An 18329-nucleotide genomic window follows, 5' to 3' on the forward strand; every position below is an offset into this window, starting at 1 on the left:
TCCTTTAAGAAAATATGCAGCCACAGAATTCTAACTCATGCTTAAGTCAGTGTAACTCATTTGTTACCCTTATTAGTCAAAATGACTGATACACATATTTTGTAGCAAAAAGTTTTAGGCTGCTTTTTGGAATTGAAAAAAAAAATAAACTCTGTCCCAGTTACAAAAGTGCAGCCTGGTATGTGGATTACTTTTAATATCATGCATAAAATGTATGTATATTGAATATGACCAAAAAAAAGTGGGTGATCTTCTAGCACAGACTGGGGCACAGATACAAAGCTTCTGCATGTTAGTAATTGAGGATGTGATTGGTAAAAATGGTGAAAATACTCAAGAGCAGCTTTGCTATGACTTAGACACTACATAAAAAAGACTGCTAGGGAACCTGGATCCAACTGGGGTAACAGGAGGTTTTTTAAATGGTAAAGTTGTACAATAATAGCTAAAAGTAAATCAAAAGCTTTGATTCTTTAAAGCTTCACAGTTTAACTCAATATATTCAGAAGAAAATTATATTGATAAAGTCAGTACTTCATGTTCTTTACAAACATTTAACTTCATGAGGGTTGCCCTAGACCATGTCTACTTGGAAGATTCTCATTTCTGACCAGTTTAAAGCTGAGTTTGGAAATTTATTAAATGTCTACCTGTTTTCAGATGTTACATGGGATATACAAAGGAATTGCTTTCTAAATGAACAACTATACTAGTATAACCACCACAATCTGTTGTTGCTATAACCACATCACTAGCATGCATCTAGTACCCAAAGAGGTAAGAACATTTAAAATGCACAAAACTTTTACAACTTTAAAAAAAAGCCAAGAAACAAAACAAAAAGAAACCACCACATGTACACAGAGATCAGGGAGAAGTCCTTTAACAGCCTCCATCCAGGAATATCTGTACTTGTATCTGTACAGGTTGATATATGAATACCTTCTATATTTTCTTAGGAAAACTGAAGTGTGCAGTTAATCATGTCCTCAGTGACTAAGGAAAAATCCTTGCTGTCAAAAAAATCACCTTTTCTGGAGGATGGCTGACTACAGAGTTCATGTTTATTTTCAATAAGCTGTAAGTATCTAATTAAAGTCCCCGCTGAAATACGGAAATCAGTTTTTATACTTAATATAATTACATTATGTTTTACAATATACTATAATTTTAAAAAAATCTTCCACAATCCAGAGTTTAGATATTTCCCATGTTTATTATGAATCACATTCACAGTGCAATACAAATTACATAAAAAGCTATACAAATGACAAGTACAAAGACTACATGAAATGTACAAAGACTACATGAAACACGTACCATTCTGTAATGCATATAATACCTGACTCTTAGGATAAAAGTGTTCTTGACACCTGTTAGCAAAAAATGAAAGTCAAAAGACAAATAATTGGATTGAGAAACTCCTTCATTATTTAGGGTTTTTTTATTAACAATTCTTTATGTTTGTAAGCAGACTATCAATATTTTAAAAAAAGCAACACTGTGCTCTTTCCTAGCATATAGACAAGTTTTTCCACTGTTGCAAGCCTAGATTAATTTTCAATTAATCATCCTGTCCTTCAGTAAAAATAGTCACAAAAATCAATTTAGCACTTTGTTTCCAGAGCAATGATGATATAAAAAGTAAACTATAAACATAATCACATGTCAAGGTATAACTTTGGAAATATTATATGTAAAAGTTTAGAAACTAGAACAGTCCAATATCTGCACTGCTTAGATAAATTATACAATGACAGCTCTTTAGTACAAAATTTTAATGCACTGTCCATACCAAAATAATACATTTACTGTATGTGTCTAGATTAATTCTTGCAAATGTTGACTGATGAGTTGTGCTAGTACTTTAGAGATCAATCTAAAATTTCTAGCTCTTTTCGCAGCCTCTCCTCAGACATATAATAAAAATAAATTAATCCTGGCTGGCTAAGTGTAAATAAGTGGCAATTTCTACTACCAGCTGGATTCTGGTAGTGGCTTGATTTTATTTCATTTTGTCAAATAAAAACATTTCAGAGAAGTAGCATTTTTCTTACCTTGGTTTAGTTTAGTTTATTCAGGAGATATTCTTCCTTATTTAATCAATGCATAACTGTAACAAGAAGTCCTAAGGACATATTTTCTAGTTTAATAGCAAGCATTTGCCTAGTAGCAACAAAATGATAGTTCAGAACCTCTCTTTGGCATTACAGTATTATGAATTCCAGAAGAACAGATTCTTTCATGTGCCAATTCCAAAAAATTAGACGTGTTTTTAGCCACCCACTGTGGAGCTCGAGAGCTGTGAAAATGTTGAGTCAAGAATCATTTTCAGTTAAGATGTGCAAGATCTTCCCTTTTGACAGATGACCGTAATGAGGAAATGGTTTAGCACCTCAACACAGTCCAAATCCATTCACTGAATTGTAAAAGCTATGCAAACTGGCAAGCCACTATTTTGATTATGAAATTTGGTTTTGTGTGTCTGCATGCACACTCTGTTCAAGTATTACAGAGGGCTTGTAAACCAGGACATAAGCTTTAAGTTCATGTAGAAAAATCCATAAGGATATAATATGCAAAAATAAATCAATCACGTATTTAATATCCATATAGATTTGCATTCTCATATGCACTGTTTAGCAATAAGCATTCTTATTCAAATGCATCTCAAAAAAATGCTAGTAGCACTTCTTCGGTCTGTTTTAAGAATTAACACAAAATAAACCCTACAGCAGTGTGTAGCACTTTACAGCCAATTTTTAGTACTGCTGAATATAAAAGCCTTCTCCTGGGGTATAGCAAAGAAAAGGGGTTTTTAAATGCCATCAGAGCTCTTCTCTGACTACTGATTACTGGGTGTCCCTTCTATCAAGCAACAATGGTGCCAGAGACTTATTGCTCTGAGTCCAAGGGAACCTCATGTATATCTCATATGTGACTTGGGAATGCCAGAGGCAGCTGTATCACCAGAAAACCTGAGTGGACCTTAGAATAGCTTCAGCAGAGCACTCATGCTCAGAATTCACTTCAAAGCAGAAAAGCCAGGCAAGTGCTCACTTACCAGAATGCTTTTGTGACAAGGCTCGGCATAAATGCTGCTGCAAACAACTTTACTCAAAAAATATGCTGAAGCAGAGTAAGCCAAAGTCAAAAACCATTTTTGAAAGTGTGCTATAAGGACAATTTATTTCAGATTAAGCTTTCAGAAAAAGTCAATGACTACAGCTTCCTTCCTGGACCCCCAGTGAAGACAAATTTGCATGTGGATAAGTTTTGAGCATCAAGTTTCACATAAATGCACTTTCTAAACAATGTGTCTGAGTTCAAGGTAACAATTACTACTGCATCAAACTTTGATCAGCATTGCACTTTTAAATACTTGTAACCATTAGATGTTGTCAAGAAACATTCAAGTGTCGATAGATGTTTAGAAATCACTGTAAAAAAGTTAGTAGAAAAGCTCAATTGTTTTTGGAGTTGAAACATAAGTTTCAAACACAATGCACATGGAGGGCTATGCCATTTACTCCAGCTCAGGTAATATGGTATTAAAACCACCAGTAGCTTTATAAAAAGGATATACGAGAAATACAAAACCAAATGACAAAACTACTTCAATATTCAAGCCAAGTGACATCCAAGTGCCAAGACAAACCATATGTGGACACCTTCATGCTAAACTTCACATTCCCATCTGCATGTCAGCAAAGTTGTAGAAATTGTCTACATCTTGAGATGCTGATGCCTTGCTTTCCGATACAAAAACCTGTTTTGTTAAACAAGAAAATAGTTATGCACCACTAAAAGTAGTTGCTCATTTGGAATCAGTAATGCTAATTTTTAGTTTTGCATTTCATGAGGGGCACAACTCTGTTGGTTTCCACTGTATGACAGAACAGTCCTAGAATTCTCTCAGCCCTGAGGTTTGTTACCATCACCTCTTCCTAGCAGACATGCTAGCTGCATTAACCCTTGCCTTCTACTGATTAGAAGTTTGAGGCTTGATTATTCAGGGGTCACAGCTTCAGCTAGTGTCCATTTAGATGTATTTTGATTGGTAAAGTCAATTCTGTCCAGGAGAAGGGGGTTAAAATAAATACACGAAATCCTTAGACTACCACTTTCCTTTAACAGAAAGGCAGAGTTCGTAAGAAAGACTTCCTTGTGCTATATTCCTCTCAAAAAAACTTAGTTGCTTCTTCAGCAGATGACTATTTTTTTAAAATAACTTCAATTACATTTGCATTTTTCAAAATTTATCAATGCATGTGAAGTCCAAGCTCCAGGAGAGTCACCTTTGAAAGCTTTCAGCAGATCAACTATAATTGTCTTAGGCAATACCCAAACAGTTCAGTGTAAAAGATAGCATTGTAGCTGTTTATCATGCAAGCAATAGCCTCAGTCAAAAATTTAAATGAGATGACTTACTACAAGAAGACTGTTTTTCAGAAACTGGGCAGTCTAGTTCCAAGTAAGTCTTTGAAAGGAACCAAAAGACAGCAAGGAGCTGTATGGACACTTTGTCTAAAAGACATTCTAGTGTTCTCTGAACAGCTGCCTGAAAGCAAAGGGTTTGTCACTTTAAGTGGAAATTGTCTATTCTTCAATGGATATGGGGAGTTAAAACTTGCTTTCCTAGGATTGACAAGATTTTCTTGCCACTAACAAATAACAAAAAACCAAAACAACAACAACGACCAAAGAGTATTCAGATTTTACTACTCATGAACCTAAAAAGATTTTTTAGTATGTCAACACTACATCTTGACCATGAAGTAGCTCAGACATTCTGTAATATTTTCTGTCGATAAAGCAATACATCAGCTTACCTTGGTCCCACTAAAAACTTCATTTATAGTGCTTTGACATCCTTCCACAGCACCATCTCCATTGAACTCCAAAGCAACCACTGGACCTAGAAAATAGTTTCATCTAAAATCAATACTACTTTTAAGCCTGGCATCGAAACAGCAGATTTCTCAATCCATAGGGAATTGTGAAGCTCACAAGAAGCATTTTATAATTTTTGCTCAAGCAGCCCCATAATGCTGGATAAAGAATTGAAAACACTTAAAACACGTTAAAAAAAAAGCACAGTGTTATCTGAGAAAAAAGTATCAGCTATTCCATGCTCATTTTTTGCAGAGATTTTGGCAGGATTCCAGTTTTACTTTTTGAAAGACAGCAATAGCACAAAAACACTAAGGAGAGCTGGGCATCGTGGAAGTGAGTCAGACTATACTGCTCAAATAGTGAGCCATTTCACAGACATCTGGAGTAGGACTGAGTCATTCAGGCATTATTGCCTCGGTCCCAAGATAGCAAATTGCCTGATTTTTAGACTTCTTCTCACCCACTATTTGCACATCCCCTTTCTCTGGTTTCATTCTGAACATGGTATTTCTTCCCACATGGCTGCAAAATAGACCATAAACTAGACTTTCATCTTTTGTCCTATTCTTGCAATGAATATCACAGACTCCTTGTCTCACCATGAAAAAACCTGCAAGCTGCTGCCAAGTTTGGGAGTGAATATTGATCTTTAACATATAACAGATAACAAGATGTCAGTACTTCTGCAAGAAGAGACAAAACCCAATTGCAGTTAAATCAATAGAAAGGCTTTTGAAATACTCTGACAGTACACCAGTTATAAACAGGAATTTAATGCTTGTCTGCTCTATGCACATCTATACTGGTTCACTTAAATATTTATACAGAAACTCTGAACATCTCTGTAGCTGAGCAGGAATGATAAGTTAAAAACAGTCTAAGAGTATGAGTTTCTTTTGACCACTCCAGGCAGACCTGCATTGCCAGTGCTCCAGAGCTATGTGGTGGGACCACTAGAGGGGGAGCAGAGCCACAAAATACACGGTTCTGATGCCTTCAGGAGTTTTTGCTGGTTTAGGGCCTCACTGAGGCTTCCAGAACTCATCTCAACAGGTTTTACAGTATGCCTTTGAAACACAAATTTCTCCTTCACTTCTCTTTCATCTCCAGAACTCTCTGGTGACAGATTCCTATATCAAGAGGAGAAAGAAAACAACACAAACTCACCTTTTTCAAGCAGTGGAATGAATTCTGATGCATGCTGCTGGAAAACTCTGTGCGCATCCTCTGCCTTCATTAAGACCTCTTTAGTTTGTACCAGTTGAAAGCCTTTACCAGTCATCTGTTACCAGAGAAAGAATTCATGTTAAAAATGCTTCTAAGGCAGAGAGTTCAGCTTGATTATCCAGATTACACTGGAATATACTCAGTTTTCCCATACACATTAAACCACAGAGCAAAGGGACCCTTTCTGTTCTTTTCAAAGACCATTTTCTTTTTCTACATTTCTGTTTATTTTCATTCCATTCATCCAGATTTTCTCCTCTACCCTAGTGCACCTAAAGGAATAAATGTGAATGGTTTTGTTTTATATTATGGCTCAGGTTTGTGTGTTTTTCCCCACAATCCCTCAGAAGCTGAAACTAATGGGAGTTAAAAGCATTCAGCATCTGGAATCAAGCAGTTAGTTCTCATTAGTCTGCAATAGTTCAGTCAAGCATTAGCTCAACCTCTCATCTATCCATTGTTGAAGCTTTCCATCTTGGACAAATAGTTACAAATTTCTGAAAACACATGCACACATCACACACTCCACATACCTTTTTACTCTAAATCTAGTATGAAACTAAAAGCATGTGGAAGAGCAGCAAATACATTCGTACTTCCAAAGCATCCATTAATCTACAGAGCAGTAAGATTTCCACAGAATCTCACTAACTAGTCTTTTAGCATCTTCTTAACTTTAATACCTATAGAACTACTAACACGGGAGAACACATCTATTATCCTCTTTACTGTAGCTATTCCTTCTCTAGAAAAAAAAAACCACCATAAGTATCATTATCTCCCTTCATTCAAGAAGTTGTTAGTAACTCAGTTCCACAAAAGTCCAACTGGGCAAAGGGGAGGCAAGGAAACACCCTGCAGCTAAAAACCCAAGGGAAAGAGCTCCACCAGTTGTTTAGTGGATCATACAACACTGTGATCAGCAGCTTTTGCAGATACCTCTCTCAGATGCTGTAGCCCATGGTTACTTGGCTACATGGCTACCCTGACACTTCAGGGTGCTAAAAGCAGCCAGCCACACTCAAATTTTAGCCCCAGGAAAGTACAAACTCAGCTGAACTTGGAAGCTGCTGCCTCACACAGAAAGGGAAAAAAAAAAAAAAGACCACACCAGCTATTTAAGTAATCGAAGACAGCTGACTAGCCATGACAAACACTCATGGTCTCTTTCAGAAAAAAAATTACAACATTAGATGTCACAGGAGATACATTTTAACACGTTATTTTTTCAGAGTCTCTCTTAGCACAGAAAAACTTTTAGGACAGACTTTTGTCAGCTGTGACTTTGTAAGGCAGTAAGCTAACAAGTTAATCAGCTACATCCCTTTCACAAGCACTGTCAATCACTTACTGATTTGACCAAGTTCATCAAACCAACTACACATTTTCTTCAGAACATTGCTTTGCCGTACCATGATGGAAAAATATACTGGAAGTATTAGAGGATAGAGGTGCCACTCACAGGATGTCAGCTGTAAAGCAACTGACTGATCAAATGAGATTCAGTCTCTTATCTTGCTTTAAGGTTTTAAATAGTGCAGTTGATCAGTATGGTCAGTAAACAAACAGAGCCTGTGTGTTTCCCCTTCAGGGAGCATTAAAGGCTGTCCAGAGGAAAGTTTAATGAAGAATTCAAAAAGCTGAATGAAGACAAAGGTTGCTTACCTCATCAATTAACTTCCTGGCGTTTGCAGTTGTGTAGTCACCAGCAAAAAACACAGCCAAACATGATTCATCACTGCTTTTCTGTCTCCGCCCTTGAGTTATTGGTACTATGCTCTTCGTAGCATCAGTAGAAATTCTGACAGCTTTCAGCTCCTCAGAGCTGGGCAGAGGAACATAATCTTGGACTACAGCGGTTTCAGGCAAAAGGCCCCAATTGTTTTCTCCTGACACAGGGGTAAAGTCATGGATGTTGCTCCATGTGTTATTGAAGATACTCAGACCAGCATCTTTAAATTGTAAAGCAAGCTCAGGATAATAGTACTGGAAACATCCAAATTTCATACCCGTGGAGGACTCAATAATGGGCTGGGTGGCACAGCACAAGAATACCTCCAGCTTTCTGCAGTCCCGAGTGCGAAACTGTTGGCAGGCAACTATGCATTTACAATCTTTGCAGTCACGGAAGAACACGCTGCCTTTTATTGGTCCTAAAAAGATTTGGCAATTTACACAGTCATCAATAGTGATTGTAGCAGAATGGTCAAATATGTAGATACTACAGTTCTCACAGTCCTGAATGACAAATTGTTGCCCTGCTACTTTTCCAGGCAGTCGACCCACAGTTTCATTTTTAAGTCCGGAAAAAGTGTAATCTTTGGGGTCAATCTGAGGGAGGAAGAAAAAAAAAAAGAAGGTTAAAATCTTCACATACAGAGAATATGACAATGCTAAATGACAACTGACTTGCATTAATTGAAGTACCACTGAATTGTGCAGGACAAACTCCAGAAGACTCTTCAAAGAGTGATGAAAGATCAGAAGCAGCTCTTTTATCTAAACTACTGGAATACACTGTACTGAGGAGCAACAAAGAATTGAAACTATACTTCTGAGATTCGCCAGGGAAAAAAACAAAACAAAACAAAACAAAGCAATTAAATAATTTTGTCCTTTCTTTATTAAAGGGGGGGTGAACTAGTTTTTTCTATGGACTCTGAACTGTTTCAAGAAGGATGATGGTTCTGGGTTTTAGAGTAGTAACTGTAATAAATAAATTGTCCAACATACAGATTCATAAAGCTGGGGATACACAGTATTTCCGTTTTGAGTAGCTTTCTTGATCATATTTAACAACACCTCAACATGTTGCAAGGAAACATGGAAACATTGTTGCTGTCAAGCAGTATCTCCTCTATTATGTTTGCAAACTACAGAGTGTTTGCTTATCTAAAGCACAGCATTTTCCTGTGCTAACAATGAAAAGATTTTTGTGCTAACAAATACGAGATTGTTTTAGCTATGTCCAAGAAGTAAAAATTGGCAGTGGTGGTGCAGGGGGAATGTTTACAGACCTCTCCTCCTCCACACTGCAGCATCTGCTGTGCTAGAGAGGAACACTTGAGAGAGGCTGTGGCTGTCCCTGGGACACTCTGTTGGGGAGCAGTGACTCAAGAGCCACACAGCACTCAGGATTGTGTGTGATACAGGTGGAAAGCATGAATAATACAGCCCATATTGTAACACTGAAGGAATCTGAGCTGGCTCACTTCTAGTTACACATTAAGTCTCCAGACAATTACAATTCCTGGAGCAAATTCTACTCTGCCCTCTTGTGAAAGCTTATTAAAATAGCACTTGGAAGTATACAAGTATCTGAACGAGCCTGACACAAGACCATAAACATGCTATTTGAATATCAGCCTGACAGCCCTAAAGTTTGCTGCACCATAATCGGTTATCATGCATTACAACAATTTCTGTGAAAGAAACTCCTCCTCCCCAGCATGTCAAACATTCAGACGATACTTAGAGACCAGCAAAAGGCATAAACCAGGATGGGCTAGTGCCAGACATTCACTAAACCAGCTCAGCCTACGTAGCTTTTGGCCAGAGCAGCTAAAGGAAGCTAGAATTGTCTACCACCTGATAAAATGTACTTCCTTGTGCACAACACATCTGACACCCAGACAGGAAAGGAGGTTTTCAGCTGATCAGTCTTCCAAATAAAATGGAAGTTGAGACAATGGAGATAGCTTCCTAGAATTCTCTCCTCACTAGTACACATCTAGGAAAGTTAGTTGGAAGAGTTACAAATAAAATTGGGAGACACAACATGGAGACTCAGTCATACTGTATGCTTAGGATTCAAACTCTCCAAGGTCTTTAGCCTCATGTAATGTTACATATTTGATCCACATACAAGATATTTACATTCATATTCTCTCATACCTGAGAATACAAGTATCAAAATTGGTTTTGGATACCTTCTTCCCAGGCAACTTCTAGAACATTTATGTACGTCTGTGTATGTCTGTATGCTGGAGATTTTTTTAAATTACCCTTGGAGACAGGCTTACTGCCTTCAAAACAAGGTACAGAGGAACAGTTCCTTCTCTTCAGAAGGAGAAGTTCAGTGTTTCCAGAACTTACAGCTTTTTTTGAAATTTGGAACCTAAGCATGTCCTTCTAAATTGCTCTGCTCCACAGAGCCTCTGAAGCAGCACCAGCTCATCCTATACAGCCATGTAGGAATAGATACATTTCCAGAAGAATTTGTAACAGAAAGATAGAACTCGGTTTTTGCTAGGAAGGCTTTCTGCCTAAATGGTAACACTTTCTCAAAGGCACTTTCAATGCTTCCCCCACCCCGTATAGCAAGACAAGTTCTCAGCCTTGCTCTCTGGTATGTAAGAAGAGAGAGACAGCCCTAACAGAGATACACCGAGGCCTTGGGAACTTCGGGAGAAAGAGAGAGAATAAAAAGGCCCCTGAGGGGGTGGGAACTTGCCTTTTGCCCCTGGGGCCCGATGCATGCAGCATCACAAAAAAAAAGTGGTCCTTGCATCTGAAATAAACCTTTTTTTAATCCTTCCACTGCCTTGGCACTCTTGGGAAGAATACTTACATATGTTTACCTTCCAGTGGCTTTTGCAGATATATGTGAAACTTCACCTTCACTTTGCATTTTTATTTAGGTCTAGGCGAAAAACACTGGTCAGTCAACAAACTCACAGCTTACAGACAGTTTCAAATGAGAGTTTTTGAGAAAGAAAGTTAAAGATAAAAATTCAGTTTATCATCAGATTCAGGAGCTTCATTTTATTACCCTGACATGAATTAAGAGTTCTGCCCTGACATAACTTGAATGATAGGTGAAACCTGATGAAATAGATTTAACACTCTCCCCCCTCACTGGGTTCTTGCCCCTGAGATGAGGGGGTAACCCAGTAGACTGTAGCAGATATGAATATATTACTTCTCCTGGGTAAAAGAAATATGCCAGAGAAAGAGGCATGAAGGCAGAACTATGATTCTGAGGATGCATCCAAGAGTTGTTAACATGTTCATAGAATTCTAAAATTGTTTAGATTGGAAAAGACCTCTGAGTCCATCAAACCCAACCATTAGCCTACCACTGCTGAGTCCATCACTAAACAAATCCACATCTACACATACCTCCAGGGATGGCGACTCTACCACTTCCCCAGGATGTCTGTTCCAGAGCTTGACAATTCTTTCTATGAAGAAATTTTTCCCAGTGTTCAATCTAAACCACCCCTGGAGCAACTTGAGACCTTTTCCTCTTGTCCTATCACTTGCTACTTGGAAGAAGAGACTGACTCCCACCTGGCTACAACCTCCTTTCAGGTAGTTGTAGAGAGCGATAAGGTCCCCCCTGAGCCTCCTTTTCTCCAGCCTGAACAACATCAGCTCCTTTGGCTGATCCTCATCAGACTTGTGCTCCAGACCATTTACCAGCTCTGTTGTCCTTCTCTGGACACGCTCCAGCACCTCAGTGTCTTTCTTGAAGTGAGGGGCCCAGAACTGGACACAGGATTCGAGATGCGGCCTCACCAGTGCCAAGTACAGCTCATGGCCTAGTCCAGCTGGCCAAACCATTTTTGATACAAGCCAGGATGCCACTGGCCTTCTTAGTTCATGCTCACCATCTCTAAAGTCTTCAGGTATCATCGACAGGTTAATATTAAATCACTGCAACCACCTTCTTTATCCTGATGGTCAGCCCTATATGCTTCTTAAGCTTTATCTTAGCAACATAGCAAAAAAAACCCACAAAAAACAAACAAACAAACAAAAAACAACAAAAAACAACAACAAACCAAACAAAACCCACAAACAAACAAACAAACAAACAAAAAACACCACCATAAAAAGGTAACATCTGCAGTCTCATGTAACCATAACCAGGGCTATGTTCATTTCTCTACCCATTCATCTGGTGCATCATTGGCTATAAAATCTTAAGCAGTTGGCAGGTCAGCAAAAATCAACTATTTGATAACTCATCTATTTGTCCTTTGTACTTGGATAAAGTTTCAAAAAACTCTGTCCAAATTCACCCATCTCACCCAGACAGATGCTTTACTCTCCAGCCCTTAACAGATTTTTAAATGCCTTTTTTTCCCCCCAGGCTGGTATAAGTTCAAAGGATGACAGGATTCACAGAGGCATCTTTTAATGCTTTCAGATGAATTTAAAGAGTTTTTGGAGTAGGTAAGAATCATACATTAATAGACATGCACACAGCTCAGGAGTTGAAACCTTCTAACAGAAGTGATTATGCACAGGTTCCGAAATTACTCCACAGAATAACCACAAATGATGATGAAAAAGCCCCGCTTACACAAATATTCTTCCCTCTCAAAACAGGTACAGAAGTCTCATTTTTGGTTATCAGCAATAACAATGGTGAGAAGTCTGTTACAAAGGACTAGAGGAAAAATTGTAAGGAGCAAGGATTTTAAGAATAAAGAAAGGAGAGAAGTGAGAGCAAACAAGAGTTTGCCATGGTTGCTTTGAAATCTAGGACACCCTGTTGCAACAAGTGCAAGGCGTATTAGGCAGCTTTCCTTCCTGCAAACACTTGCCTTGCAAGAAGGTCAGAGACTAGACGTGACAGCTGCACATGACATATATCTCTTCAGCAACCATCATCCAGTTTACTGGCATCAAAACTAGGCAGCTTCCATTGGGAAGAAGACTTGGGAGTACTAGACCTTCAGAGTTTTTAGTGGTAACTGTGCCTGGAATCACCAAGGATCCCAACATCTTGAACTCTTTCTGGTATGAGTTCCTGTTTTAACAAGGCTTTTTCACAGGGTCCATCGGGAAAGGAGTTTCAGCCAAGAATGATACACCTCCACAAATACGAGAAGGTACCGCTGTTTTTAACAGTTTACAGTTCTCCCCTAGTTACCTGTGTCTGATGAGCAAACAATAGTTTGTAAAGTATTTCTAAACCACTTACACTAAGGTCTTCCCTTTAAAATATAATTCTCAAAAAATTGTTCCCTATCTCTCTAAGTCACAACAGACGGCAGTTCAGTTATGAACTTACATACAGATGACAACATACAAGAGTTGGCTGCTGACCCAGTGACATTAAAAGCTGCAGCTATAGGGCAGGCACACAAACTTAAGAAGCTTTAAGTGTTATTTTTGTCAGCAGGGGAATTAACAGAAAGGAAATAAGAAAGAAAAGTGCATTCCCAGGCCTAGACACTTCTGCAAATTCATACTTGCAGAAGTATGGGTTTGGTGCCCTGAAGTAGTGAGTTGCAACATCCTCTGGAGACTGCTTGTTGAAGTTACCCTCCAGCAGATTTCAAGATTTGTGCATAACAAGACAAGGTGGAAACAGTAGTGCAGGTTCCAGTCACTAGCATACAGTTTCTCATCTTGGAGCATCTCCTGCACACCTTGACTTTAAATTTGGCCAATATAACAGTCTGAATCCACATTTTGTTCTATTCTTGGTAATCTTCCTGCTCTTCTAGACTACCCATAATAGCATAAAATGGTCATACTTCTCTGAGCAGCAAACCATTGCAAAATACTACAGACAGGACAAGAGGAAGAAGAAAGGAAGCTATTACATGCCTATACCTGACTTAGCTGGAAATATTGTTAATATGAACCTGTTGACTGTTTCTCAGTTGATCAACTACGTTTTGAGAAATACTGTGGTAGTTCTTCTGGTGCACCAGGAACTGGATTTAAGGACAGAATATTTCACCACTTAGTTAGAGAAAAAAAAGTTATTTTACTCATATTCCAAAATAAAATACAAAGTGACTACCTAAACAATATCTAGACAGTTCAACATGTCCAAATCAGCTCAGACCACTCTTGAAGGATCCTCAAATGTACGGTAACTAAGAAAAAACTATCTATGATTTATGTAGAAGGTTGAACCTCTGAGTTTTTTAAACCATTTGAATATGGTCATCACAGCACAACATAACAATGATCGCTGCATGTTTCCTATCAACTAAAGCAGTTAAGTTACAACTCAGATGACATAAAACAAAACTTCACTTGTTCCTTCTAAAAGGAAAAATCATCTGGGAAGGAAAGTCCCTCTAAGCTCTAAATGCCATTATGGTAATAATTATTCTAATCCTACTTCTTCAAACATGAGACAACTGCAAAAAAGATGATGCAGCTGTTCGCGTTTCTTCTTGTGCGGAGAAGGTCACAGCACATGAGTGTATCTGCCATCACAAGACACAAAGTCCGAGTTCCTGTCTGTACATACCCATATTCAGTTACTGCTGAAGTTATTGCTCTGGTCACACATGTAAACAATGTTAGTCATACAGAAGGCAGTAAGGTAGGAAAGGAAAAGGGAGACCAGGAGCAGAAACATAGTGTTATCTTCCAGGTGAAAACCTAGCTGAAGAAGGTTGAGACGAGCTGAGCATCACCAAGTTCCTCTTACACATTTGGTCAGAAGGGGACTCTCATGATGGCCCAAAGACATCAACAAGACCTAACAAGTCCTCAGGATTTGATGCAGTAATAACAAACTGGAATAAACCATGCTCTACTTATTCTCATGGACTAAGAATCCTAGAGCACCAAGAAACTGAATATTCATCCTTTTCCCTTCTGTTTTCAAGATAAACTGATCCTTTGGTTCTTCTAGTGCCCCATAAGTAATCTTCACACAGTTCTCCAAACCTAAGGGTTAGCAAGCATTACAGCAGATTTACAATGCAATCTAAATTTGATTAATTTTTGCATACCTTAAAACTTCTGTCCTCACTTAATAAATTCATGCAGAAATTTGAAAAGGCTCCTCAAATTCATATACTTTCCTTGATTTCAGTTCAACTATCAGAATTTTATAATGTTTTCTATTTAGAGTTTTCTACCACATGGTCCATTTTTGGGGCTATTACACAAGAGTTATATTGGCCCTAGGATATCATCATATTACTCTTTGCCTAGGTCTACACTAGCAGACAGTATCAATAGCAATTATATTTTGTCATCAGAACATAATTAAAATAGACTCAACTAGCAATGGTGTTGAGAAGTGGAAGAAAAAGAAATAGAAGCAGAAGAAATAGTTTCATTGGAGGAACCCCTCCATTTCAGAGCTTCTTCCGGCACAGTTGTCACCAGCAGTCACCTCTCTCCACATCCCTAATCAGACAAACATGCACACAAGTGTGTCTACATTTTTCTGCCTACAGTGAGAATGTCAGAATGGCATTAGTTTACAGGAAGACAGCTGGAGTGTCTGAGCAGCAAGATGTACCCACCTGTAAGAAGATACAGAGGATAGTTTACAAGAACTACAGACAATTACCAAACCTGCTTGCAAAACTGCACTATATAACCAGAATTGCATCATTGAGTAAGAAAGCCTAAAATCAGAAACACATCCCCAACCCAAATGGTGGAAATTAACATCAAAAGACCACTTAGCACATCCGTTTTCAGAGTTGAGGTTTTCGGGCTTCAGAATACAATTCAATGGACTCGATGAACAGAAAGGAGTCTTCATGCCACAAGTTTTCCAACTGACTTCAATTTAACTTTGTGTACAAACACACATTGTAAAATAAGTAAGTATATGTGTTGCATCAGAAATGAGAAAACAACAGACAACAGGATAAGGTATCAGAGACAACACTTAAAGCTACTGCATTAAGGCTCACTTAGTCTCAGTACAAACTGGAATCAACAAGTTTAGTGTACCAAATGCTCAGTATTCCTTTACCTAAGATGAAGTGACTCTAATGCTTTCCTAGTTTAATGTATTAAACATATACTAAAAAAGCCCAGCGAAAGATAAGGCTGCAAAGAGCAAGAGAAATGGTCTTAAACATTACATAGCCATTCTTAGGCTGTACAGTACAAAATTAAGTGCCTAATTTGATGGTTTACACAGTTCATTAGCACAGCCCAAACTCACTGATTCTTCTGGTTTCTAAGAGACTTTTATAGAAAAGGAAGAAGTTTTACACACAAAACATGACACACTTTTTTCTTCTCCAGAGAGATTGTTGATGCTGTAATAGCCTCGTCTATTAGCTTGAGCCTACTTCCAGCACATTAAAAACAGTCACCTCCTTAGCAACAAGGTTGGCTATTCTCTGAATCAAGTCTTTCTATATCCTGACTTTCCTCCTTTTAGTTTTCAAAGTTAGTGCCATAAAAGTAGACTGGGTAAATAGTCTCATACCTGTTGAGCTTTAGCTGATGAGTTTGCTCTAAAACTAAAAAATATTATTCCAAGTGCTGATTCAGTAATTTACTTTTAGACAGACTAAAATTTGTTCTGCCACTCTAAATTATGGTTTCAGTACAGCCCTCTCCCTCTGAGAATAGGCTCTATATGACAGGCTGCCATCCTCCCTTTCTCTCTCTGCATTGTAAATATCCATATCCAGTCAAACCAACAAGATCAACACAGATCACTCATCTTTATCCTCAAGGAACTGATTCCTTCAGGCCACACACATGCTCTCTAGCTCATCTCCATCTGAGCTTGTCTTAACCTACTTGGAAGACTTAAGAGACACCCTAGAGCACCTGGCCAAGTTTAAAAAACAAGCAAGCTAAACATTCAAATAAGTTCACACATTTTCTTTTTCATACCTGTAAAATATGACCTAAAGCTCTGGGGATTTTGTTTGTTAAAACCACATCAATTAAGTTTATGGCCTGCTCCAGTTTCTCCTTCCTCCACCCGAAAGCAGCTGGAGAGGAGAGGAGGAGAGGCCTAGCAGGGCTATGATGTCATGATATATTTAGGAAGTGAAAGTTGAAATGAGGCTAGGAAGAAACACATTCAATCCAGCATCTAAACACTTTCCTGCTTGAGACTTTACGATTGCCTTCAGTAGCTCAGGAAGCAGCACTGGGAAGGATTTGTCTTCATCCATCATTTTAGGGACTGATAAGCTAGTTCTACTTCCTCTAGCTTTAAAATAAAAAAAAAAAAAAAAACACCACCAAAGGAGTGCAAACAGACAAACAGGAAGAATCAATACTGACAGTCAGGACACAACGCACGAGTTTTATGCCTCCACTGAAATGCCAGGTGTGGAGACTCCAGCTCGCCCAGGAATAAGCAGCTCCCCTGCCAGCTGCCAATAATCCCAGTTTGCTCGTGTGACACACACACCCAGGGGACCCACACTGTATCAGAAATCCCGACGGCAGGCAGACACCCTCTCGCTACCCGTGGGGACTGTCACAGCCGAGCTTTCCGCCCACGGGGCGCTGTCCCACCGGGAGGCAGCGGCAGCCGCACCGGGACACAGCGGCACCGGGGACCGATGCACAGGCGGCAGCCGCGGGATCCAGCGCCCGCTTGCACAGTCTGAGACTGCCTGGTAAAATCCTTAGGCTAAATACTTTGTTGTTGTTTCAATAATCGCGCTGAACTGCGCCGACCGAGCTGCGACAGCGGGACCGGAGAAGACTCCCGCTGCCCCTGTGGTGAGCGGGGCCCTGCCCCGGCCACAGCCCCGCAGACCCCAGACGGCAGGGGAGGGCGCCGAGACAGCCCGTACCCCAGCCCTGTCCTGCCTGCGGCCGGGCGGCACCGGCCAGGGGGGTACCTTGGCTCGCTGGTCCCAGCTGTACTGAGGCGCCTTCTCCTCGCCGGCCGCCGCGTCCTGGCCGGCTCCCGCTTGCTGCTGCTGTCCGCCCTGGGCCGGCTTCCTGCGGCGGGAGAAGAAACACCCCATGGCGCTGGCGCTGCCGCCGCCCGGAGGGGAGAGGCTGGGAGACGGGGAGCGTCCAGGAGATGGGGAGCGCCCGCCAGCGCCGCGCCGCCCCGCCCCGCCGGCTTCCGGTTTTCCCCCGTCTCCCGTAGCGACCGCGACATTTCCCCCCGCCTTCCCCTTCCCTGTCCCCGCCCCGTCCCACTCCAGCCATCACCGCAGGCCTGGGGAGACGCCTGGACAGCGGTGCCTGACAGCGGGAGAGGCGCCGCCGGAGGCAGTACACCCCCGGGCATGAGGGGACCGGGGGGAAGCGGGAAGACGTGTTTTTCCAGTGACTGCCATCGCTCCCTCGCCCCGTCGAGGGTTCTCCCGCTCCAGTCCCGCTGGAGCGAGTCCGAGTCCGAGGACTGCTCGTGAACCCTCCGCCCTACCAGGGTTGAACCCGTGTCCCGCCCGGAGCCGTGCGCAGGTTCATCTGTGGAAGTCGGAGCCAAAACGTCCGTTGCGGCGTTTTAAATTCAGCCGGACTGACCTTTCGTCACGGCGCGTTCT

General features: G+C 40.3%; 1 protein-coding gene across 1 annotated transcript; it reads right to left on the reverse strand.

The window, feature by feature from the left end:
• Nucleotides 1-1199: 1199 nt before the first annotated feature.
• Nucleotides 1200-17924, reverse strand: RP2 (RP2 activator of ARL3 GTPase). The gene is made up of 5 exons (XM_051807008.1): nucleotides 17670-17924; nucleotides 7789-8454; nucleotides 6064-6178; nucleotides 4833-4918; nucleotides 1200-3769 (listed from the first exon to the last, which is right to left on the reverse strand). The coding sequence occupies exons 1-5, from the start codon at nucleotides 17796-17798 to the stop codon at nucleotides 3686-3688; spliced, it is 1080 nt and encodes a 359-aa protein (XP_051662968.1). The 5' UTR covers nucleotides 17799-17924; the 3' UTR covers nucleotides 1200-3685.
• Between the last annotated feature and the right edge of the window lie 405 nt (nucleotides 17925-18329).

This window comes from Manacus candei, unplaced genomic scaffold (genome assembly GCF_025592945.1).
Source record: "Manacus candei isolate 608988 ecotype Guabito, Panama unplaced genomic scaffold, ASM2559294v1 h1tg000069l, whole genome shotgun sequence".
NCBI lineage: Eukaryota > Metazoa > Chordata > Aves > Passeriformes > Pipridae > Manacus > Manacus candei.

Coding starts and splice junctions, on each gene's coding strand:
- RP2 (XM_051807008.1), bottom strand. CDS start 17,798: ATGGGGTGTTTCTTCTCCCGCCGCAGGAAGCCGGCCCAGGGCGGACAG. Junction 6,179..7,788: donor CCAGGAAGTTAATTGATGAG/GTAAGCAACCTT, acceptor CTCTGGTAACAG/ATGACTGGTAAAGGCTTTCA. Junction 4,919..6,063: donor CATTCCACTGCTTGAAAAAG/GTGAGTTTGTGT, acceptor ACTATTTTCTAG/GTCCAGTGGTTGCTTTGGAG.